Source organism: Sebastes umbrosus, chromosome 19 (assembly GCF_015220745.1).
Source record: "Sebastes umbrosus isolate fSebUmb1 chromosome 19, fSebUmb1.pri, whole genome shotgun sequence".
NCBI classification, from domain to species: domain Eukaryota; kingdom Metazoa; phylum Chordata; class Actinopteri; order Perciformes; family Sebastidae; genus Sebastes; species Sebastes umbrosus.
The window spans coordinates 1,745,814-1,771,862 of record NC_051287.1 but is presented as its reverse complement, the minus strand read 5'-3'; the positions used below and the strand labels follow the sequence as shown (position 1 = coordinate 1,771,862).

Here is a 26,049-nt window from a genome sequence, read left to right as displayed (position 1 = left end):
AAAATTAACCACCGGCCGTCCCGAGCTGACCTTGAGGATCTCATCCACGCCCTCGTCCCTCAGCTTCTTCTGCTGCATCCTCTTCCTCTTTACCCTTCATCTTTTACTGAGGCCCTTTCCTCCTCCGTGTGCTCGGGGACCTGTCAATGTCATTCAGAGAAACGTTTCTCCACGTCGTCTTGAACGCCTCGTATCCGTTATAAAATACTTTCTTTTGTCACGATCACACATCATCATTTATTTATTTAGTTTTTATTATGTAATTCCAGAGTATGTGTAAAAATTAGGGCTGTCAAAGTTAACACGATAATAACGTGTTAATGCAATTTGTTTTATGCTAAATGCAGTACCTGTGAGGGTTTCTGGATCAATATCTGTCATTGATTTGTGTTGTTAATGATTTACAATAATAAATATATACATACATTTTGCATAAAGCAGCATATTTGTCCACTCCCATGTTGATAAGAGGATTAAATACTTGACTAATCTCACTTTAAGATTCATTTTGAACAAATGTGCGATTGACAGCTTCAGTAAAACTGTAACTTGTGACTGTTAACTGTCCAATGAAATCACGTTCTAATAATAAGTAAGTAATATGATTAAGTAATCACAGTCTGCAATGTGGAATCAGAGGCCATCTTGAATGTTTTGAAAAGAAGCAAAAGTGTTTGGGAGGAAAAAACACTTGATGGTGGAAACCACCGACTTCATTTATTAAAGTCATTGATGACAGATTATAGTTATAGCCTGCTGGTCTGCAGCGCTGTCATGGAGGACCCTGATGAAGACAATAGGTGGAAATGACAGACCCTTCAAAATGAAATACAAATATTGATGAACATATAAAAACATCGTAGTAATTAACCCTCTAATTGCTGAGGTCTGGGATTAGAGCAGTTGCACCGTCAAATTGTCTTCTGGAGTTAAGACATCTGCGCTTCGATTGAGGCTTCATCCACTAAAACTAAAACAATCTCCGTCCAGACGAGAGTCTTATTTGTTTTTCTCCGTAATAATTTATTGGGAGTAACATCAGGTGTACAGAAACATACAAATAGAGCACAAATGTAAATGATTGTCCCTCCATATTTTGGTATTTTTTCCCCCAAAGCAAAGAAGAAAAACAAAGATAAATAAAATAAATAAAATAAATAAAATAAAATAAATAAATAAAATAAATAAAATAAATAAAATAAATAAAATAAAATAAAATAAAATAAAATAAAATAAAATAAAATAATAATAATAATAATATTAAATAAAGTACACATTGACAGTAGTTATAATTATACTACAGATAAAAGAGGCTGATAAACTTTACAGATGAAAACTCTGGAATTGATGTAACTCGCTTTAATAATATCTTCCCTCCTGTGCATGTAGGCAGTAGTATCATTATAAAATACAGAATTTAACTGCACAACAGCTGCTAGCAGAGACAACAAGGTAAGCGATGCTTGTTACTGAAATTTTTCGACTGATGTTTGTTTTCTTCCGGAGCGACGAATCAGGGAAGGACACGTCATGACTGATAAGACCCAATCATGAAGTGAACGTGGACGTCTTCGTCATCGTTTTCAAAGGTTTAAACACACGAATACCGGAGTTTTAAAAGTCAAACAAGGTCAGCAGCATTTTCTACGTTTAAGGGGCTTGAAAACGGCGCAGTAGTTTGGATGTTAAGCTTAAACGTAGAAACAGTTAATGCGTTTTAAAACGTATTAGTGTGGACATAGCCTGTGTTGGCGGTTTAGGCACCATTCCTGGTGGATGATTAGCATTAAGGAGGTCAACTCTACGATTCTTTGAGGCCTTTCTTCACTAAAAGAGAGATAAACCTCTTCATCCCTCAGTCCTCCTAATCACTAAACCACATCATCTCTTTGTCATTTTCCTACTTCTGTTTCTTTCTTTCATATAAAATGTATTTATTTGATATCTTTGGGAGCAGTGGGAACAAACACATTGTCTAATTTTGGTCTCCACCACCTCCTGAGGGAAATATCCGTCTCTTTAGCTGCTAAACGCTCCACTGTGTCCTCCAGCTGGTCTCTGACGGAGTCAGTCTGCTGTCTGCTGCTCAGCCGGTAGAATACGGCGGGTTTATACGAGCTTCTTTTGAGCTGAAAACAGGCGCTGCTTCTGCTGGAAACTGGGTTGATGAGAGCAGTAAAGCTGTTTTCTGTTAAATCAGCAGATTGTTTTCTGTGAGTTCAGGCAGGTTATGGAGATACCCATCAAATTAGGTTTTTAACACAAGGAGGACTTCTCGCCTTCTGTTGTACTACATGCTAGTTATCACACAGCTAATGGATCAATCTCCGCAGCTCACACCTCAACACAATGAGAGAAGGCGTGACCGAGTCGAAGCCCTAATACTGGACGAACTGGGCAGCAAAACCAGAGACATCATCTATTAAAACAGCCAGCAGCAGCGAGTAGGAAGCGGAAGAACCTAGTAGAACCAGAAAAGCACCTTTTTACGCATTAACTATCTCCAGGATTTCCTGAAGTTCGTAATGCAGGGAAACACCTTTCAGTTGAGCAACACATCATGCAAGAAGGTTTCATGCTCTTACTCTAAATCTCTCGTACGTTTTACCATCGTACACGTCACATTCATTGTGAGATTTAATCATGAGCGTAATCGGCACCCCCAAGTAGCTAAACAAGCAACATGTTCTCATCCCAACTCATCACATACCGCCGCTTTGTCACGCCCATCGGCGTCACTTTAGGTTTAGCTAACAAAACCACTATAGAACTACGTGGTTGGGTTTAAAACTCGTACGTTTGTAGAAGTGAAAATGAAACTGAACGCTGTCAAACATGAGACACAAACGAACAGCTGATTGTAACGTGACGCACAGGACACGAACAGCGGTCTCCCGGATGAAGGCCTTGTCAAAGAGTACAGCAGCAAAGAGATGAAACTCTTATGTTTTTTTGACACCAGCCGCTGCCGCCATTTTGGACTGAAGACGCTTATTAGATTTATAATATTTTATTGTTCAACACGGGCCATTTTGGAAGAATATGACAATAGAATAGAAACTAGAAGTGCACTCGGAGAGCGCAGACTTCCGTCAAGGTACGGTGCTAAAAGGGGTGCCTTGTGCGGCAGTACCAAACGCCAATGGCCGTGACAAAGCGTCGGTATTTGATGCCGTGGGAATGAGAACGGGCTGAGTGAACAGCCAACACATTCTCTCTCCCAACTCGTTAAATACCGCCGCTTGGTCAGTGCCCGATGCACGGGGTACCCCTCTAGTGTTACTTTTGGACGTGTCAGGGACGGCGTGCCAATATACGCTCGTTACATGCATAGTGTTCTTTCAAAATAAACTTCCGTTTTCACAGGAAGTTAGGTCAACACAACCATTTAGGGGTTAAGGTCGTGGTTGACGTCAACTTCAGCGACCCACGGGACTGACGATACCCTCCGCTGCCGAGGGACGCCGACCAAACGGCGGTGTTTGACGAGTTGGGGGTGAGGACGGGTTGGAACAGCATATTGATTTTGTATTAAATGTATTTTCATTACATATTTTATTTCGTATTTAAACTCACCAGATTAAGACATTATGATTGTGCATGTTTAGTTACTTTAGACATTTGGATGTCAACATGATCTGTGCTGCTGCTGAACTTGAAGCTGACCTTGACATTAGACAAAGTGGCAGTGAAGTCATCTGACTAAAATGTGACTGAACATGAATTTACATGAATTTAGGAAACAGGATGTGTCAGTGTGTGGAGGAGGGGGGTGGGGGAGGGGGGTGGGGGGGGGGGGGGGGGGGGGTGTGGGGGGGTCTGCAGAGTATAAACACAGCTTCTGCATCCATCAGCTCATCCCCAGACCTGGAAACACTGAGCAGCACTGAGCATGCTCTTTGGCTCTGCAGGGAGAAACTGGAAATAACATTTTATTATTATTATTATTATTATTATTATCATCAGTGATCGTTATTAGCAACCATGGCCATCGATAAAGCCAAAGTAGCTATTGGGTTCATAGTGGCCGGGACTCTGACAGTGGTGTTTGGAGTTGTTCTTCTGTTTGTGGGACCAGCGGTGATGAAAGACCAAGTGATAAAGGTACCTTACATTTATTTATTTATTAATAAGGGTGGTTTCTTCAGAACAATTTCTTATTTTTTCTTTGCACAAGGCAAAATATTCTACATTGAACAATTTATTTTAGCATTCAAGGGACTTGCATGTTTATAAATCTGCATCTCCAAATAAAACATAAGGTGTGCTGCAGTTTCTCTGCAGATATCTGCTGCACCTTCATAGACACACTCACATGTAATCTATCTTTACGCTTGTTCATTTATTACCTATAATATAAAATCTGTTTTGAGGCGAAGACAAAAATGTGTGCAGCAGGTTTTTCTTGCCAAATGCAATAAGGATGCGGAGTTCATTACTTACTTTGATCTAGTTTCACATTTTATGACTTTATTTTTGATAATATTTCTGTGTTTGTTTGTTGATATCGTGTCCCCTTCCTGTCCTCATCTTTGCTCTGTATTTATTCTAACGCAAAAACAATTTTCCACAACTTGGACAATAAAGTTAACTCAAATTTAAAGTAACATTGAGGTATTTTTTACTTGTCTTTTGCACAAATTCCATATGGGTATATATCTTCTGATGCATGCAATCAAAAGGAAACTAGCCAACAATTAAACAAACAAAAAAAGAGATAATTCGTTCAGGATTGATTCTCAACAGTTTCAAGATGTTTGAATAAATAAAGCTCAATCCTGCAGTACTTCCAGAGTATTTCCCCACAATAATACTGAATCTTTGTGTCAGAAACACATAGGTGTTTTCATCAGCAGGTAAAGTTTGAAGTACTTGAGTACGTGCACTTACTGTTACTTTATACTGATTAACGCACGCTTCCTTCCAACTGATGTCACAGTGACCTGATATCTCTACGAGTTATCGGGTAGAGACCTTGTAGAGATATCCAGTCACTCTGAAATCAGACCGGTACTCATCCTTTCTAATCTAACGATAAAGACTTGCCTTCTGATCCGTAACTGCACAGGGAGTTATCTTTTATACTTAAAAACATCCTCTCCAGCTAGAGCATGCTCCTCAACTGGAGGAGGATGTGTTGTTGTTTTCATAAATATAGACGCAACTCAACTCGTTCTGCACAGTTTGATCGGTTGATGCTTTCATTCACGGTTGCGAAAGCTCAGAAAAAATCAACCCTGTTACGGAAAATAATTATGTTGCTTTTTCGCCACATAATGTTTGCGTTCTGGTTAAAAGTATTCAATAGTACGTATAGTATTCAATCAACAAAAACGCCCCTGCTGTGCCCCCGTTACTTCAACTCTACTACACTTTTAAGGGAAATATTGTACTTTTTACTCCACTACATTTATTTGATTAATACTTTTCAGATTATTTTACATTAAAAAACGTGATTATAAAATACGACACGAAAGAGACATTTCCCAAAGAGGTAAAATTATCCAATATTTCACACAAAAAGCTACGAGTCCAAAAAATGGATGCAAATTTGTGTTTTAGAACTTAGTTTCTTCTTCTTCTTCTTCTTCTTCTTCTTCTTCGTAATTAATCATCTCAGGACCCCTCAGATTTATCTGGTGACCCTTTGGAGGGGCCCGACCCCTAGGTTGGGAACCACTGGACTAAACTAGCTAACTGTGTATGAGAACTTTTACTACTAATACTTTAAGTACATTTTAATGCACAATGAGTACCTTTACTTTTATTAAGTATATTTTATAATATTTTTGTAACTTCTATATAAGTAGGACTTTAAATGCATGACTTTTACTCATATTGTAGTATTTTTACATGATTTTATCGCCACATCTACTCCAGTACAGAGTCTTCTTCCACAGCTGTTGTGTAACAGGTTCAATGTGTGTTTGAGTGGACACCGAGCGGGAACTACGTTTCCCAGAATCCTCTGCGCGGCGGAGTATAAATATGGAGACAACAGCAGCACATCAACTACATCGATCTGACAGATTGAAAACGCCGGCTGGACTCGAGACTATCACTTCAAACCGACAGAGTTTAACTCAGAGAGGTTGTTGTAGTCCTGCAGAGTTAGATAGCTGCGTGTAGTCGTGTAGTTGTTTATCTTTGTGGACATTTAAACCAGCTGCTAACAGACATCAGCTGTCAATAACAAACAATGGCAATCAATAAAGCTAAAGTCGCTGTTGGTTTTATAGTACTGGGTGTCCTCACCGTGTTCTTTGGGACGCTTCTAACCTTTGTGGGTCCAATAATCATCGACGACCAAGTAGTGAAGGTAAGCAGAAGGTTAGCACATTATAACCCGGGTTTAATGTGCTCAGTCTTTTAAATGTGTGATTTAATGTGCTGAGTCAGGTTAGTTTCATCCTGCAGTCACAGCCGAAAGTCTCAAAGAGCTTCAGAGAGCCACGTGACGATAACAATACATGATAAAAGGCTCGTGCATGCAAGCAAACTGTTAATAACTAATAATATGCATGGACTTCTGTTACTGTTCATAACTAATAATATGCATGGACTTCTATTATTTTAAATAACTAATAATATGCATGGACTTCTATTATTTTAAATAACTAATAATATGCATGGACTTCTGTTACAGTTAATAACTAATAAAATGCATGGACTTCTGTTACTGTTCATAACTAATAATATGCATGGACTTCTGTTATTGTTCATAACTAATAAAATGCATGGACTTCTGTTACTGTTCATAACTAATAATATGCATGGACTTCTGTTATTGTTCATAACTAATAATATGCATGGACTTCTATTATTTTAAATAACTAATAATATGCATGGACTTCTGTTATTGTTCATAACTAATAATATGCATGGACTTCTATTATTTTAAATAACTAATAATATGCATGGACTTCTGTTACAGTTAATAACTAATAAAATGCATGGACTTCTGTTACAGTTAATAACTAATAATATGCATGGACTTCTATTACTGTAAACTCAAGGTACAATAACAGAGCAATATGTGTAGAGAAATGCAAGGTGGCATGCTCCTGAGGATGTACTGGGGTAAAAATGAGAAATGTAAAAAAAAAATTGTTTTTAAATGTGGATATTTAGCCTGTCATTGGTGGAATATAATGTTAGCTTTATTTGCACAAAAATTAAGATGGATAAAAAAAAAAAAATGTAATTAAAGTGCAGGAAATATACACAAAATGCACAAGCAGGCATAAACTAGTTAAAGAAAACAGAAAAAGAACATTGAAAGTACATTTACTCAAGAACTGTACTTAAGTACAATTTCGACATACTTGTACTTGAGTATTTCCATTTTCTGCTATGTTATATTTGTACTCCACTACATCTCACAGGGAAATACTGTACTTTTTACTCCATTACATCTATTTGACCGGTACTTTTTTTGCATAAAAATACAAGATATAAAATAGAAGAAAACACAGTAATGACAGTGCAGGAGATGGACACAAAACACAAAAGCAGGCATTAACTAGTAAAAGAAAAGAAAACAGAAAAAGAACATTGAAGGTACATTTATTCAAGTACTGTACTTAAAAACAATTTTGTACTTGAGTATTTCCATTTTATACCACTTTATACTTCTCTGCTACATAATGATAAAAATTCTGTTAATTTTGAAGATTTTTTACCAAGTTACTGGTGTACGCTTTATTATTTTAATAATAAATAAAAATTCTGTACATTTTGAAGATGTTTCACCAAGTTATTGGTGTACGATTTATTATGTTAGTAATAAACAGAAATTCTGGTAATCTTGAAGATTTTTTGGCAAGTTGCTGATGTATGATTTATTACATTAATAATAAATAAAAATTGTTAATTTTGAAGATTTTGTTTACCAGGTTACTGGTGTACAGTTTATTATTTTAATAATAAAGAAAAATTATGTTAACTTTGAAGATTTTTAACCAAGTGGCTGGTGTACAATTTATTAATTTAATTATAAATAACAATTCTGTTCATTTTGAAGAATTTTTTACCAAGTTGTTGGTGTACAATTTTATAATTTTAATAACAATTGTTAATTTGTAAGATTTTTTACCATGTTGCTTGTGTTTGATATATTATTTTAATAATAAATAGAAAATTCTGTTCATTTTTCAGATTGTTTACCAAGTTACTGGTGTTCGATTTATTATTTAAATAATATTAAAAATTCTGTTAAATTTGAAGATTTTCTTTAACATGAATTGAGAAAACATTTGCCAGATAAACTAAATAAACAATGGGTAGTTGCATCCCTTTTAATCTTTATTTTTTTTTTTTTCCTCTTTTCTCGTCAGAACACAGTGATCGACCCGAAGAATGAAATGTCCTACACCATGTGGAAGGACGTCCCTGTCCCGTTCTACATGTCCGTCTACTTCTTCAACGTCCTGAACCCTCAAGAGATCCTGAAGGGAGAGAAGCCCATGGTGGAGCAGCGAGGACCTTTTGTGTACAGGTAAACAACGTGAACCATAAAGATTGAAGAGCAGAACACTTTGTCCTGCAACCTGTAAATATGTTGCAAGATGCATTTCCAGCTCCTCTTCGTCTCTTGCTGCTGCCATATTTTTGTCAAATAGGACTATAAATTGAAGCTGTCCTCTTTGTCTTATTGCACCCCATTAAAACGTGGCCTGACTGGCCATAAAGCTGCTGATTTAGTAATGCACAGCTGTGTGTTTCTGCCTGCTTGGCTCATTTTTGGGAACACTATGTGCCCCCACATCTGTACAATATGTAGGCCAGTCTCCATGCCTATAATTGAATCCCCAGTACCACAGTGGGATGTAGTCCAAAACGTTGTTACATAACTCTTCCATGTGAAAAACTCTTCCATATGTAAAAGTTTAGAGGGCTGAACTGTCTCTAAACACATTACAGCATGATTACATCGACCTAGATTTTATGTAATAGAAGAAGGATGTGGTTTTAAAAAAAAAAAAAGTACTACTTGTACATTACTTGTCACTTTCTGCACTCGTGCATGTACCTTTAGAGTAACTTTGAGCTCAGTTAATTCCCAATGTTTAAAGGAAAAAGGCTGCAGATAACGTTCTTAAGTGTCTGGTATAATTCACCTTATTCTTTGCCTGAACTAGGGTGCTTCTGCATTACGTTTTGTTGTGTTTTCACCTCCATTTGGAGCGGAAGTGCCATAATGTTGCTTAGTGTCACCCGTCTCCAGTGTTAATACATCCATGGTTATCATCCTTTACTTGCCAAAAAGCTGTTTTTAAACCTTTAAAAAGCTGTTACTAAGTTTAAATGTTTTTTTTTTAGGTGAGAATGTAAGTTAGATTTACAATTTGTTTTCAGGTTAACCGAATAAATTTGGAAATTTGCACCAATGTTTTCGCAGCTGCTGGCTGTGTGAGACCAGCCAGTCGGCGTACAAAAGCAAGTACTAAAACTGTGTTTTAGTGATTAATGTCACTGCTAGAAGAAGTAGACACAAGTCCACGCTGCAGGGTTAACCATCGGGTACTTAAAACTACAATAATAAAGTTCTAGCACTAGCTAGAACTTTATTATTGTTATTTTAAGGTGCTATATAAATGCAAGTCCATTTACCATTTACAGTGTAAGACATACACAATACTTGTTAGCAGTTACAGTAACTGACCGTAACTGATTTGTTGATAATAATAAGAGACATATAAAATATCGAATCATCAAGTCAGAGAGGTCAAAGGTTAAGAAAGCTTATCTTATCTAATCTTGTTTTTCACGGTGTTCTGTAATAGACTCCTGATAAGGTCAGCTGAATTGGCATTGTAATGTTTATGTGTTTAGGACCTATTTTAGATGCTAATTGTTTCATGAAAGCTGCATTTACTGTATATCCAGATTCTTATATGAATGTAGAGAAGTGAAATGAACTATTTGTTTTTAAAAGGTTCAAATTTCCAGTTAATTTTTTAGGCATTAGAGCACTACGGGTGTCACGAAAACCGATCCTTCGCTTCCTAATGTGGCGGTACTCATTTTTCTACAGTACCGTATAACCGTCAGGGCTCGAGACTAACGTCGTTCTGGGAACGATAGAAAATTAGTTTCCCTGATTATGCTATGTTGTGAACAACAAATGTGTGTTGAAATAGACAGAAGGAGAGCTAGTTAACGTTATCAGAGGTTGTATTGTGTTACATTATGATGCGTTTAAGCTCTATTCAGTAAAAATGAAATGAGAGCTTAAACGCATCATAATGTGTATCAATATACGAATCAATATATAAACTCAGATCTTCTCTAAGAGGAATATGTTCAGATGATTTCAGTGAGAAAATATATCTGTCTGAAACTATAACTGTGAGGGAGACAAAAGTATAATTTTGAATATTTTCTCCTTTTATTCAGAAAACGCATTCAGAAAGACAACATCACATTTCACGACAACGGTACAGTGTCCTACAGGGAGTACAGAAGATACGCCTTTGAGCCGACCATGTCTTCAGGGAACGAGTCCGACGTCGTCACCATCCCCAACATGTTGGTGCTGGTAAGACATTATTACAAATTATATATAACTCACACCTTCTCTACTCCCAATCTTCAGTTTTCACTCACATCTGTGTTTTCAGGGAGCAGCAGTCATGATGGAAAACATGCCCTTCGCCGTGCGTTTAATGATCAGCACCACCTTCAAGACCTTCAAGGAGGGGCCCTTCCTGACCAAGACAGTAGGGGAGCTGATGTGGGGTTATGACAGCGGACTGGTTGATTTCCTCAATAAATGGCTGCCCGGCATGCTGCCCTCATCGGGGAAGTTTGGCCTCTTTGCTGAAGTGAGTGTTTCAAATGTTTTATGTTCAGATTTATGGCGCCCGATGTCAGAGAGGGCGACATGGAGGTAAAGAGAAAAACATGTGGAGATAAGTTGAGAAGGATGTAGTATATTCACATTTACAAAAACTCCAGAGCTTTGTTCACAACAATTCACAACGTGTTTTTATCAAACGGAATATTCAGCTTCAGTCTATAGTTGGCATTTAGCCTTTCAAAAACAATATTTTCACTGTGGTCAAAAAATAATCCAAAAATATTCATTAAAGAAAGTCGATTTAGTACAAAAAGACCAACTCATACAACTGTGTTGACACTAATACACACACTAATATAAACTACAAAATACACTAATATTATTAGCATTATGCTATTTGTAGAATTAGATTCCAGTGGTGGCATCGTGGGATTCTTTCTGACTCGTGTGATCCAAACATTTCCAATAACTCCAGAGCGTTGTAAAGTCCAAAAGTCAACATTTATTGAAAAAAGATAGATGTAATCATTTCCAAAATTCACATGTTTTTATGTAACTGAATATTCTGATTCAATCCATATTTGTTGGCGTTTAGCCTTTCAAAAACAACATTTTTACTGTGGTCAAAAACTGTTATATTAATTAAAGAAAGTTGTTTTAGTAAAAAAGACTGAATGAATGTCAGAAAACCAAACGCTGTGGTGTCTGGGTTAATAACATCACCCGGCGGCGAGCTGTATTCACATACAGACTGTATCTAGCAAGCCACACATCGCTACTGCGATATGAACCCAAAATAAACAGACTGTGCTGTGATTTAATATCAATTAACGGATCAAAATGATGCTGAAATAACTACATGATGATGTTGATTAGTAAAATGTCTGAATTGATGCTTTGTCAGTTTGTCTGTTACTAAGACGACGAGCAAACAACTTTTAAAATGCTTGTTTTCTGAATGGAGTTTGGATGGATCAGTGCCAGGCTATGCAGCTGTTCCATCAACACTCTACGTAAAGTCATCTAGAGACGTTGTTGTTTCTACACAGAGTTTGGTCCGCTCTCTGTACAGATGTGATGTTCTATCGTAGCTCTGGGTGACCACAGACACATACAAGATTTATTTATCCTCCATTCCTGATTCATGACCTCAACGAAGCGATGCAATGATTTTATATGTAATCACTTTTGCCTGAGCCCTCTGTGACTCACATTGGCCACTATTGCTAAATAAAATAGTAACTTTACCAAGCAACATTACTAAATTATGAACTCATTCCACTCTCTGAACTGTGATTTGCTGCTTTTCTTTGTTTGATGTGATTGAATATCTTTTGGGTTTTGGACTCTTGGTCAAACAAACAAGCACTTTTTTTAAAAGATCATCTTGTACTCTGTGGAAACGTTGTGTTCATCTCTGTGTTTATTTAGTTCAACAACTCCAACACCGGCCTGTTCACCATTCACACTGGTCAAGACGACATCAGGAAAGTCCACAAAGTCGACTCCTGGAACGGCCTGACGGAGGTGAGGTTTTCAACGTGTTCTTCGTACGTCTTGTCCTCTCTGCATCTGCGTAGAAATGCTCTGCTCAGCGCTATTGACGTAGAATCAAACGTGGAGAAAGACTGCTGATGGAGGGATAGAGGGAGGGGAGGTGGATGAGTCCAACAAACACACAACTTTTAACCAAGAGTTACCTTTGTGATGGGAGGGGCACGTCGTGACTGATGAGACCCGATCAAGAAGCGAACGTGGGTGTCTACGTCGTCGTTTCTGTCCGTCCAGACTTAAACACAACCCCGGAGTTTTAAATCTAAAACGGCGTCAGCAGCGTTTTCTCCGTTTTAGAGGCTCGAAAATGCCGGAGTAGCATGGACACTAGGCATAAACGTAGCAAAACGTATTAGTGTGGATATAGCCTGATTGTCGTCTCTGTTCATAGCTGACCAACTGGAACACTGCTCAGTGTAACATGATCAATGGAACAGCTGGACAGATGTGGCCTCCCTTCATGACCAGAGAGAGCACGTTACCTTTCTACAGCCCCGACGCCTGCAGGTAAAACTCTTTTCTCACTTCTTCTTTCTCTCACGGTTCTTCTTCTTTGTTCATACCTAGAAAACTTGTGTTTTGTTTGTTTCAGATCCATGGAGCTCGTTTACCAGCGTGATGGCGTGATGAACGGCATCCCTCTGTATCGATACGTTGCACCCAAGACGCTGTTCGCCAACGGGACCGATTACGAGCCCAACGAAGGCTTCTGCCCCTGCAGACAGTCCGGTCTGCTGAACGTCAGCAGCTGCCGACACAGTGAGTAAACCTGTCTGTTGTCATGGCAACTTAAAATCTCTCCGGAGCGATGAGAGAGAGAGAAGCAACAAACACAATAATTGTCTATCTTTAATGCACATAGACAAACCATAAAAAGCATCTGGAACACATTCCAGTACCAGGCATCGCCTCATATAAGCAAGCTTCCTCCGCAGCAGGAGATCTTAACAGATGGTTGATCCGGTGACCCCGGGTCAATTCCTGCGTTTCCAGTGTTGTCCTTAGTACCTTCACACAGACTCACACTCTGTCACAACCAGACTCCCAACTTCATTCTGCAGTGTTATAAATTAGTGCTTTCAATTGAAAATATTTAATCACTAATAATTGCGTGATTGTTAATCGTTAACATGTCAAAATCGTCAAATATGCTGCTTTATGCAAATGTACTTATATATTTATTATTGTAAGTCAATGAACAACACAAAACAATGACAGATATTGTCCAGAAGAATGTGAGCCATGCTCACTTTTACCTTGTATTTTTTTTTTTTTACTTGCTTTTACTGCCAAGACCTGCTAAACTGTTTTTCATTGTTTTTCCATGACAATGACAATAACATCTCTAAGTCTAAGACTTTTTATCGACATACTATATACTATGACTTTTTAATATTTTTTTGTGATATACTATATACTATGACTTTTTTATATTTTTTTAATGATATACTATATACTATGACCTTTTATATTTTTTTAATGATATACTATATACTATGACCTTTTATATTTTTTTAATGATATACTATATACTATGACTTTTTATATTTTTTTTAATGACATACTATATACTATGATTTGTGGTTGGAAACCGGATCACCCGGATTCAACCCAGCAGACACGGGCCGAATCACTCAGCCACCATGTTGCTGTGGGGAGGAGGGAGAGAGTATGGAGGGGTGATGGTAGGAGGCGACCACGTCACCGTGGGGAGGAGGTTGAAATCACTTCACATAGAGCAGGTAGGGTGTAGGGGGTAGGGGTTGTAGGGTGTAGGGGGTGTAGGGGGATAAATCACTTCATATAGAGCATGTAGGGTGTAGGGGGTGTAGGGTGTAGGGGTTGTAGGGTGTAGGGGGTGAAATCACTTCATATAGAGCATGTAGGGGTTGTAGGGTGTAGGGGGTGTAGGGGGGTAGGAGGTGTAGGGTGTAGGGGGTTAGAGGGTGTAGGTGTAGGTGGTGTAGGGGGTGTGGGTGTAGGGGTTGTAGGGGTTGTAGGGTGTAGGGGGTGTAGGGGGTGTAGGGGCGGGATGGTCAGAAGGGGGATGGGGGAAGAATGTGGAGAGAAAGGATGCTACTTCTTTCTCCTTCCTCTCCTTCTTCTCCCTTTTCAAGTCCTCCTTCTCTTTTTTCTCCAGAGCCTCCTTTTCCTTCTTCACACTTTTCAACTCCCCCTTCTCTCTTTCCTCCCTCTCCTTCTTCTCTCTCTTCTCTCTTTCCTCCCTCTCTTTCTTCTGTCTCTTCTCCTCCTTCTCCTTCTCCACAATCAGCTTCTTTAACTCCTTCTTCTTGGCATTCATCTCCTCCGCGGTCATCTTCAGCGCTCCCAGGTCAAGTTTCTGGTGGAGCTCCTGGAGGCGGAGGAGTTGTGCCTGGAGGTCTGTGGTGGTGTCGGTCTTGAGCCGGATCTGATCTTCCAGAGGGGCGAGCTTCGTTGACCACTTGGCCTCGCTCTGGAGGAGCTGCATCTCCTTCTCCTTCAGCCGGACCTCGCTCTGGATGAGCTGCATCTCCTTCTTTAGAGTCTGGACTTCCAGAGCCATCTTGGCCGTCGTCAATCCGGTGATCAGATCATCCTTTTCCAGGACGACCTGGCTCACCTTCCTGTCCGACTCGTCCTGCAGAGATTTGACCATCAGATTCTTTTGATCAAGTGCAGATTGGAGCTCTCTCTCACAGGTCTCTCTGATCTCCCTGTTCTCCTCCTTCCAAGCTTCACAGGCCTTTTCACACTTTTCAGTCCAGCGCTGGTTGACCATCAGGATCTCATTATGCTTTTCAAGCAGACTTTGACTGAGAGAGTCGGTCACCTCCTGTTTTTCCTGCTCCTTGTTCTGAACCTGTATCAGGATCTTGTTCTTCTCCAGCTCCCAGCAGGACTCCTTGGCGGCCATCTGGTCCCTCAGGGCAGCGTTTTCGGCGGCCAGCTCAGTGTTGTGCTGGTGGGAGTCCTTCAGCTGGTTGCTGGTAGTCTGTTTGACCATCACGATCTCGTTCTCCTTTTCAAGCAGACTTTGACTGAGAGAGTCGGTCACCTCCTGTTTCTCCTGCTCCTTGGTCTGCAGGTTCATCTGAGCCTGTATCAGGCTCTGAGCTGAGCTGTTCTTCTCCAGCTCCCAGCAGGACTCCTTGGCGGCCATCTGCTGCTTCAGGGCAGCGTTTTCGGCGGCCAGCTCAGTGTTGTGCTGGTGGGAGTCCTTCAGCTGGTTGCTGGGAGTCTGTTTGACCATCAGGATTTCATTCTGCTTTTCAAGAAGACTTTGATTGAGAGAGTCGATCACCTCCTGTTTCTCCTGCTCCTTGGTCTGCAGGTCGTTCTGAACCTGTATCAGGATCTTGTTCTTCTCCAGCTCCCAGCAGGACTCCTTGGCGGCCATCTGCTGCTTCAGGGCAGCGTTTTCGGCGGCCAGCTCAGTGTTGTGCTGGTGGGAGTCCTTCAGCTGGTTGCTGGGAGTCTGTTTGACCATCAGGATTTCATTCTGCTTTTCAAGAAGACTTTGATTGAGAGAGTCGATCACCTCCTGTTTCTCCTGCTCCTTTGTCTGCAGGTTCATCTGAGCCTGTATCAGGCTCTGAGCTGAGCTGTTCTTCTCCAGCTCCCAGCAGGACTCCTTGGCGGCCATCTGCTGCTTCAGGGCAGCGTTTTCGGCGGCCAGCTCAGTGCTGTGCTGGTGGGAGTCCTTCAGCTGGTTGCTGGGAGTCTGTTTGACCATCAGGATTTCATTCTGCTTTTCAAGAAGACTTTGATTGAGAGAGTCGATCACCTTCTGTTTCTCCTTCTCCTTGTTCTGCAGGTCGTTCTGAGCCTGTATCTTGATGGCTCTCTGAGCCATCAGGATCTTGTTCTTCTCCAGTTCCCAGCAGGACTCCTTGGCGGCCATCTGCTGCTTCAAGGCAGCGATTTTGGCGGCCAGCTCAGTGTTGTGCTGGTGGGAGTCCTTCAGCTGATTGCTGGTAGTCTGTTTGACCATCACGATGTCATTCTGCTTTTCAAGCAGACTTTGATTGAGAGAGTCGGTCACCTCCTGTTTCTCCTGCTCCTTGGTCTGCAGGTCGTTCTGAACCTGTATCAGGATCTTGTTCTTCTCCAGCTTCCAGCAGGACTCCTTGGCGGCCATCTGCTCCCTCAGGGCAGCGTTTTCGGTGGCCAGCTCAGTGTTGTGCTGGTGGGAGTCCTTCAGCTGGTTGCTGGGAGTCTGTTTGACCATCACAATCTTGTTCTGCTTTTCAAGAAGACTTTGACTGAGAGAGTCGATCACCTTCGGTTTCTCCTGCTCCTTGTTCTGCAGGTCGTTCTGAGCCTGTATCTTGATGGCTCTCTGAGCCATCAGGATCTTGTTCTTCTCCAGCTCCCAGCGGGACTCCTTGGCGGCCATCTGCTGCTTCAAGGCAGCGATTTCGGCAGCCAGCTTGGTGATGTGCTGGTGAGAGTCCTTCAGCTGGTTGCTGGTAGTCTGGAGGAGTTGAACCTGGAGGTCAGGGTTTTGCTTGTCTTTTTCTTTGAGGTCCCTCTGGGCTTCCTTCCTGATGGTTCTCTCTGACCTGAGAGTGTTCAGGATCTTGTTCTTCTCCAGCTCCCAGCCGGCCATCTGCTTCCTCAGGGCAGCGTTTTCGGCGGCCAGATCGGTGACCTGTTGAGAGTCCTTCAGCTGGTTGCTGGGAGTCTGGAGGAGTTGAACCTGGAGGTCAGGGTTTTGCTGGTCCTGTTCTTTGAGGTGCCTCTGGGCTTCCTTCCTGATGGTTCTCTCTGACCTGAGAGCGTTCAGGATCGTGTTCTTCTGCAGCTCCCAGCCGGCCGTCTGCTCCCTCAGGGCAGCGTTTTCGGCGGCCAGCTCGGTCACCTTCTGTTTCTCCTGCTCCTTGTTCTGCAGGTCGTTCTGAACCTGTATCTTGATGGCTCTCTTAGCCATCCGGATCTTGTTCTTCTCCAGCTTCCAGCAGGACTCCTTGGCGGCCATCTGCTCCCTCAGGGCAGCGTTTTCGGCGGCCAGCTCAGTGTTGTGCTGGTGAGAGTCCTTCAGCTGGTTGCTGGGAGTCTGGAGGAGTTGAACCTGGAGGTCAGGGTTTTGCTCATCCTGTCCTTTGAGGCCCTTCTGGGCATCTTTCCTGATGAGTCTCTCTGACTTGAGATCCTTCAGGATCCTCATCTTCTCCTCTTCCCAGCTGGAATCCTTGGCGGCCATCTGCTCCCTCAGGGCAGCAATGACTGAGGCCTGCTCAAAGTTCTGTTTTCTGAGATACTGCATCTCCTTGCTGGGAGCCTGCTGGGTAGCGGCTTCAACCAGCTCTTGGTTAAGTGACTGAAAGACACAAATGTAAAGGTTGAGAAAACAGTCCCGTCCTAACGTTGGATCACACAAAGAGACAGTTGAAAGTACTGAAGCCAACTCCATCTGCTTCTAAAGAGCACTGTGAAGCTACTTTTTCTGAAACACACTGATTCAGTTGGTCACAAGAGTCTAGCCAAGTTCAGCCTCACACCACAGAATCACATCTTTCTACTGTTTCCTTTATACTATACACACAGAACACCATTTATACTGTCAATAACTTCAGTTTCAGATCAGTTTTTTGGAGATCAGGTTGATCTAAAATCTTTTGGTGAAGCTTAGAATATGTTTTCAGTTCTGTTTTTTGTTAATTTAACTGTAAAAAACAGCCCTGTTTTAGTCCACATACGTATCTTATACTGCTCTTGCATTTGTTAAAAGTTTAGACAAAAGATTAAAAAGCAGATGAAACTGTGGGCTGGCCTAGATCAGTGTAACGCTGAACAAAGTGTGTTTAAAGGCCTAGATCAGTGTAACGCTGAACAAAGTGTGTTTAAAGGCCTAGATCAGTGTAACGCTGAACAAAGTGTGTTTAAAGGCCTAGAACAGTGTATCGCTGAACAAAGTGTGTTTAAAGTCCTAGATCAGTGTAACGCTGAACAAAGTATGTTTAAAGGTGTCTGGCTGAGAAGATCTCACCTCGTTTCTTGAACGGACGATCTTCTCCATCGTAGCACAACGGAGGTGTTAGTTGTGGTAACGGAGTATAATACAGTAGTAACGCTGTACGGAGTATAATACAGTAGTATTATACGAGGACAATACAGTAGTAACGCTGTACGGAGTATAATACAGTAGTATTATACGAGGACAATACAGTAGTAACGCTGTACGGAGTATAATACAGTAGTATTATACGAGGACAATACAGTAGTAACGCTGTATTGAAGTAGCTATAGCAGGTATGTAGTAGATTGACTAACTGTCGCTCTGGTCACACGCTCTGTTATCACTGAGAGATGCTTCTCTGGTGAAGGTTCGACTATAACTGAGTTGTTAGACTGCAGGAGCTTCTACTGGTGCACACACAACATTCTAGTGACTTTATGATGTCACTAAGCCACATTCTGTTTAATGTGATGTCACTAAGCCACATTCTGTTCAATGTGATGTCACTAAGCCACATTCTGATGTGATGTCACGTTTCAGAATGTGATGTCATGTTTCAGAATGTGATGTGATGTCACGTTTCAGAATGTGATGTCACACTGCACTGTGGTCACATGACTTCTCCAGACTGAAAAACTGCAAAATGGAGGTTTCTAAAAGTTTTTTTTTTCTTTCTTTTTTCATTATCTATATATAAAAGTTCAATACAGTAGATTCATAAACATGTTCAGATTTTATTTTGTTACAAAATAAAATTCTGCAAATATTTTTTACAGTATAAAATAATATAAATTATACAACAAATAAAATATAAGGAAAGAAAAAGATGAATAAAAACAATAAAACTATTTTGTTAAACAATTGGAATAAAGGACGTGCTGAAAGTCGACCTGCCCAACATGGCCGATGATATAAAGTCCTCTGAGGGTCTCTCAGTGTTTCAATATGAAATATTACACCTTCTCTATTCTACATTTTTATTAAACACAACAATGCTTGTATTTTACAGTAAAGGCTTCTTGGTTCCTATAGCAGACGACCGTTGACCCCGCTCAACCACTTCTTCATGTTACTTCCATCAGGGATCCAGAACCGGGTCGAGACACTAAAAATGGGTTCAAGATGATCAGAGATATAATCGTCCATGAGGACGGCTCGCCTTGTTGTAAGGTTCTTTATCGTTTCCACCACAGAGGAGCCTCGACTCTGAGCTATTTAATTCATGATATCGGCCAAAACCAGCGACTCCCATCTGGTCATTTTATAACATAATATAGATAATCACAATAACATTACATATATAACGTGATGAATTTAGTAAGATTTGAAGTCTTAAACGACACAATTTTGTAGTTTTAATTATGCAAAAATAAACTTAACACATAAATAACAGCAAAAACAAAATAAAATTGTTATTTTAAACATCGGTACCGGCCAAAACTTTGTATTCGTCACTTCCCTGCTTTTCAGAGGTCTGAAGATGTTGAATGATCCAGTAATTCAAAAGCAAAGATTACATTTACTAAAAAACTGAATTTTATGCAGCAGAAATTTGTTTACAACTTCTTCTGGTTTAGACACCTGAGATCTGGAGAAACGTTGTGAGTGAACTCTCCCGTAAATTAACCCTTGATGATGCTTCATTTGAGCTTTTTCCTCTGAGGAGAGAGTTGTCCGGTTCCGGCTGAATAATTATTCCATTTCTTTTTTAATTCTCCAGACTCTCCGGTCTTCATCTCTCATCCTCACTTCTTTAACGCCGATCCGGTGCTGCTGGACTTCGTTCAGGGTCTCAAGCCAACCGAAGACAAGCACGGCCTCTTCATCGACATCCACCCGGTGAGCACGCACACATCTATGGCCTGAAAAGAGTTCTTCTAGGTCCATCAAATACAAACTAAACAACTCTTGGTGGTGCCAAAAGTCCAATACACATTCATGTCTATTTATTACATAAGTTCATCTTCTTCCCTTTTAACTTAAAGGTCCCATATCGCGCTCATTTTCAGGTTCATACTTGTATTTTGTGTTTCTACTAGAACATCTTTCCATGCTTTAATCTTCATAAAACACTTTATTTTCCTCATACTGTCTGCCTGAATATGCCTGTATTCACCCTCTGTCTGAAACGCTCCGTTTTAGTGCATTTCAACAGAATTGCAATGGAATTGCGTTGCTAGGCAACAGCTTGTGTATATGTTTACTTCCTGTCAGCTGATGTCATTCATATACACTTGCCACAAGAAAATAAACTGCAACACATTTTAGAATATTTATGTTTAAAACTGTGAAATGGTCTAGATAAAAAATAGTTTTATATCTATGATCTATATATATATTGTATATTTGTGACATCACAAATGGACAGAAATCCTGACGGCTTGCTTCAAAGACACAGTTTCTGAATACATGGCTGTGTGTATTTCTCTGTCAATACTTTCACAGTATTTATATTACACTTAAACCTGCTTTATAATATAAAAGCCATGAAAATCTCACTATTTTACAATATGGGACCTTTAAATATAAATTACTCTGTGGTTTGAAATTTAAACCATTATGTCTTTCCATGGACAGATGCATTGACATGATTTCTGTAATTTAGTTCTACGTTTTCAAAACAGAAATCCTTAAAATTAGAAGGAAACATGAATAATTCTTACACTAAATTTATGTTGGTATTCTCCCACGGAATTTAAAATTCTATATATAAAGAAAGATGCTTTATTTCTTTAAATTTCTATAATAATTTATTATTTTATCACATCCTCTCCAACAATTTGTTGCTCTACATATCTACTCCTAGTTAGTGGTATTTAGATTATTAAGCTTATTTTTACAAATCACATCTGATTGGTTACATTAATTATATTATTATTATTGTTATTATTATTATTATTATTATTATATTTATTTGTATGCGTACGCCCCCGAGGTCGAGACGAGTCATCAAAAATGTTTTACCGGAAGAGGAAAGAGGTATTTTGATATAAAAACACAATATATATATATATATATATATATATATACTTAGAGATACCAAGAGACAACTGAACAGTTAACACTTGGAAGATGTAGTTTACGAGCCGTGTTATCAGCTGAAGGCTTTACAGGAACTTGCACTTAGAAAATACTGCGATTTAAAGAGCAGACGTGGCATCAGGTGACAGAAGGTTGTTTTTTTTTCCGTGACCTTGAAGTCATCTTGTTTGGTCATCTTGAGCAGAGGTGGACTGATTACTTATCTCGGACTTGCAATCTTTGTATTGTGTGTCGTTATCAAGTGCACGTTTTTATCTTTTTGTAAATGCAGACAGAAGAATCTCCGGTCGACGGTGGGTGAAGGGTTGCATCTGATTTTTTACAAGTTTACCTCCAGATCTGTGTTACATTATCCCAAATGTTTCCAACATTTTGAAATTGAAATTCCATTAATTGCACAACCCTAGAAAGAATGATAAATGGGTAAATAATAAGATATATACCTTACAATAAGGTATATATCTTATTATGTATTCCTTTTAAGAAATAATAAATTAATGAATAATAAGATATATATATTATTATTTATCCCTGTTGAGAAATAATTAACAAATAAATATTATTATGTATTCCTTTTAAGAAATAATGAATAATAAGATATTTATCTTATTATTTATCCCTGTTGAGAAATAATAAATAAATAATGAATATTAACATATATATCTTATGTATTCCTTTTAAGAAATAATAAATAAATAAATAATGAATAATAACATATATATCTTATTATTTATCCCTGTTGAGAAATAATAAATAAATAATGAATATTAACATATATATCTTATGTATTCCTTTTAAGAAATAATAAATAAATAAATAATGAATAATAACATATATATCTTATTATTTATCCCTGTTGACAAATAATAAATAAATTAATAAATAAATTATGAAAAATAAGATATATATCTTATTTATCCTAGTTGAAAAATAATGAATAATAAATAATTGATTATGACATATATATTATTATTTACCCCTGTTGAGAAATAATAAATAAATAAATAATTAGATATATATCTTATATTTATCCCTGTTGAGAAATTATAAATAAATAAATAATAAATAATTAGATATATATCTTATATTTATCCCTGTTGAGAAATTATAAATAAATAAATAATAAATAATTAGATATATATCTTATATTTATCCCTGTTGAGAAATAATAAATACATAAATAATGAATAATATATATGTATATATATATATATATATATATATACATATATATTATTATTTATCCCTGTTGAGAAATAATAAATACATAAATAATAATAATATATATCTTATTTATTCCTGTTGAGAAATCAGCTAGAATGAGCTTCGCCAGTTTAAAAGAAGTCACGCTGCTGCAGCCAGATTATCTGTTCAAAAGCTGTTGATGATCTCTGGTTTATCAGTAAGTCCAGCTGGTAATAATCATTATCATGGTATGTGTTGGTGTTGACTTACGGCTGATTATATATGTAAACTGAGGGGAGGAGGTGTTGAAGTTAATGTTTGTCTTTCTTCAGAGTAAAAGTCTCTGAGAAAGAGCTAAATGAACTGAGTGATACCTGATTTTATTGCTGTACAATAACAGTAAAAGCTCAGTGGAGATAACCACGTTGTGGTTTCAATGAGCTGGATTCTGGGGGAATTGATGCGTTTGATGTAACGCTGCCATGATTCAGCTCCTTCTTGACCTCCTTACACAACTCGTCTCGTGTAAACCTCGTCAGCGGTGCAGCTGTGATAACCTGCGCTGTGATAAGGTAATTGGAAATTGGGCTATTTCTCCGTAATTGCAGTTGTTAGAAAAGGATATGTATTTATTATTTATATATATATATATATATATATTATTCATTATTTATGTATTTATTATTTCTCAACAGTGATAAATATAAAATATAACTAATTATTTATTATTTATTTATTTATTATTTCTCAACATACATATGTATATGTGCATATATATATATATATATATATATATATATATATATATATATATATATATATATATATGTATGTATGTATGTGTATATATACATATATATTATTATTTATCCCTGTGGAGAAAAATAAAATGATGAATAATAAGATATATATCTTATTATTTATCTCTGTTGAGAAATAATAAATAAATAAATAATAATAATATATATCTTATTTATTCCTGTTGAGAAATCAGCTGTTCAAAAGCTGTTGATGATCTCTGGTTTATCAGTAAGTCCAGCTGGTAATAATCATTATCATGGTATGTGTTGGTGTTGACTTACGGCTGATTATATATGTAAACTGAGGGGAGGAGGTGTTGAAGTTAATGTTTGTCTTTCTTCAGAGTAAAAGTCTCTGAGAAAGAGCTAAATGAACTGAGTGATACCTGATTTTATTGCTGTACAATAACAGTAAAAGCTCAGTGGAGATAACCACGTTGTGGTTTCAATGAGCTGGATTCTGGGGGAGTTGATGCGTTTGATGTAACGCTGCCATGATTCAGCTCCTTCTGGACCTCCTTACACAACTCGTCTCGTGTAAACCTCGTCAGCGGTGCAGCTGTGATAACCTGCGCTGTGATAAGGTAATTGGAAATTGGGCTATTTCTCCGTAATTGCAGTTGTTAAAAAATTTTGTATGGCTCCAATAAAAAAATCAGGTTTGTTGCCTTGCAGATTAAATCTCATATAAACTAGTTCCAAGTAGAGAAGAGTAGGAATCCAAGAAGCCCAGATTGATATCAGGTTAATAGTTGATGGAAATCACTTGGCGAGGGATTTTATGAAGCTATTTCTAACGTCGAAGGATCCATGTTGGGCGTGACGTCTTCACGCTACACACATTCCTCGTGAGTCTGAATCAGTGGGTCCCAAAGTGGGTCCATTAAAGCACATTTAAATAACCAGTTCTCCAACTTACTAAATGAAAAACGCACCTTTACTCAATTCAACTCCCTCTGGACTCTTCAACTCCCTCTGGACTCTTCAACTCCCTCTGGACTTCAGCCTCGACACCTTCACCTGTTCTGGTGTGACCGCTAGCTCATGGTGGCTAACGTTAGCAGACATCAGATGGACATTAATGACGGGATGATTCTTTCATACTTGTGCTGTACTTTTGCAAGTCACAAGTAATTCTCAAGTCTTTGCACTCAAGTCCCAAATCGAGTCTGATTAGTCCCGAGTCAAGACTGATAAGTCCCGAGTCGAGTCTGATGAGTCCCGAGTCAAGACTGATGAGTCCTGAGTCGAGTCTGATGAGTCCCGTGTCGAGTCTGATGAGTCCCGAGTCGAGTCTGATGAGTCCCGAGTAGAGTCCCGAGTCGAGTCTGATAAGTCCCGAGTCAAGTCTGATGAGTCCCGAGTCAAGTCTGATGAGTCCCGAGTCGAGTCTGATGAGTCCCGAGTAGAGTCCCGAGTTAAGTCCCGAGTCGAGTCTGATGATTCACGACTCAAGTCCTGAGTCAAGTCTGATGAGTCCCGAGTCGAGTCTGATAAGTCCCGAGTCGAGTCTGATGAGTCCCGAGTCAAGTCTGATAAGGCTGCAGTTAAGTCCCGAGTCAAGTCTGATGAGTCCCGAGTCGAGTCTGATAAGTCCCGAGTCGAGTCTGATGAGTCCCGAGTCAAGTCTGATGAGTCCCGAGTCAAGTCTGATAAGGCTGCAGTTAAGTCCCGAGTCAAGTCTGATAAGTCCCGAGTCGAGTCTGATGATTCACGACTCAAGTCCCGAGTCAAGTCTGATAAGTCCCGAGTCGAGTCTGATAATATAATAAATGGATTTTGTGGCACACTATTTAAATATCCTACTTTTTAATCTTAATCTTTTTGGGCTTGGGGGGGGGGGGAGGTATGAAGTATTTTCAAGTCAAAAGGCTCAAGTCCAAGTGAAGTCACGAGGTTTTCAAGTCCCCAAGTCTAGCTGCAAGTCTTCTTTGATTTTGTCAAGTCTAAAGGGTTTAGCATGTAGAAGAAGTTGTACCATAAAGACATATAAGCCAGTCGTGTCCGTCGTGTGTCCACCTCTTCACTTACTGCCACCAGTTTGTCCTCCGTCTTTATCCTGCTAACTTCAGCTCATATTAAGTTTTTATCAGAGCCACATGTCAAGACCACAGCGGTTTTATTACGGACATATGGAGCTAAAGTCCTTCACAGAAAAATAGTGACATGATAATCATATATGTTTGAATTAACATATTTCTACTTTTTAAATTTTGATTTCAAGACCCAAACGTTCTCCACTTCTTACTTCAGGCTGTCATAGAAACCGTGGACAGCTTTTGGCAATTTATTCCCCAAATGTAAAACAGCTTTGCCAAAGTTTCTGCACCGAGACAACTCTTTATTCGTGTCAAATTTATAAAAAGAGGCCAACATATTTTCAGCTTGGGAGGGGAGCATTTAGAGAAAACTAAACAATGAGTTTATTCTTTACAGATGGCTCAAATGAAACTGGAATGATTTCCAGAAACACGTACTGGTCGGTGGTTTCGTGAGGAAACGTAAGCGGGCGCCAACGATGGTTGGACACTTATTGTCAATCTAGCTAGGAAAGCCATCCATCCTCTGAATGCTCTAGGTCTCTAGTCTGATCCATCCATCCTCTGAATGCTCTAGGTCTCTAGTTTGATCCATCCATCCTCTGAATGCTCTAGGTCTCTAGTTTGATCCATCCATCCTCTGAATGCTCTAGGTCTCTAGTCTGATCCATCCATCCTCTGAATGCT

At 39.1% G+C, this 26,049-nt stretch overlaps 1 protein-coding gene across 5 annotated transcripts in view; it reads left to right on the top strand.

Moving 5' to 3' along the window:
* Window positions 1–3,872: 3,872 nt before the first annotated feature.
* Window positions 3,873–26,049, top strand: part of scarb1 (scavenger receptor class B, member 1) — a 32,952-nt gene continuing 10,775 nt past the window's right edge. For 2 of the 5 annotated variants that reach the window (XM_037753731.1, XM_037753728.1), the window contains exons 1-8: window positions 3,873–4,104; window positions 8,337–8,497; window positions 10,399–10,540; window positions 10,623–10,826; window positions 12,233–12,328; window positions 12,747–12,862; window positions 12,948–13,114; window positions 20,017–20,135. In XM_037753731.1, the coding sequence (XP_037609659.1) occupies window positions 3,985–4,104; window positions 8,337–8,497; window positions 10,399–10,540; window positions 10,623–10,826; window positions 12,233–12,328; window positions 12,747–12,862; window positions 12,948–13,114; window positions 20,017–20,135 (1,125 nt within the window). In that variant the 5' untranslated portion in view covers window positions 3,873–3,984. Of the gene's footprint in view, window positions 4,105–5,979; window positions 6,320–8,336; window positions 8,498–10,398; window positions 10,541–10,622; window positions 10,827–12,232; window positions 12,329–12,746; window positions 12,863–12,947; window positions 13,115–20,016; window positions 20,136–26,049 lie in introns of those variants that run through there. The other 3 variants (XM_037753729.1, XM_037753730.1, XM_037753727.1) reach the window with 2 other exon arrangements.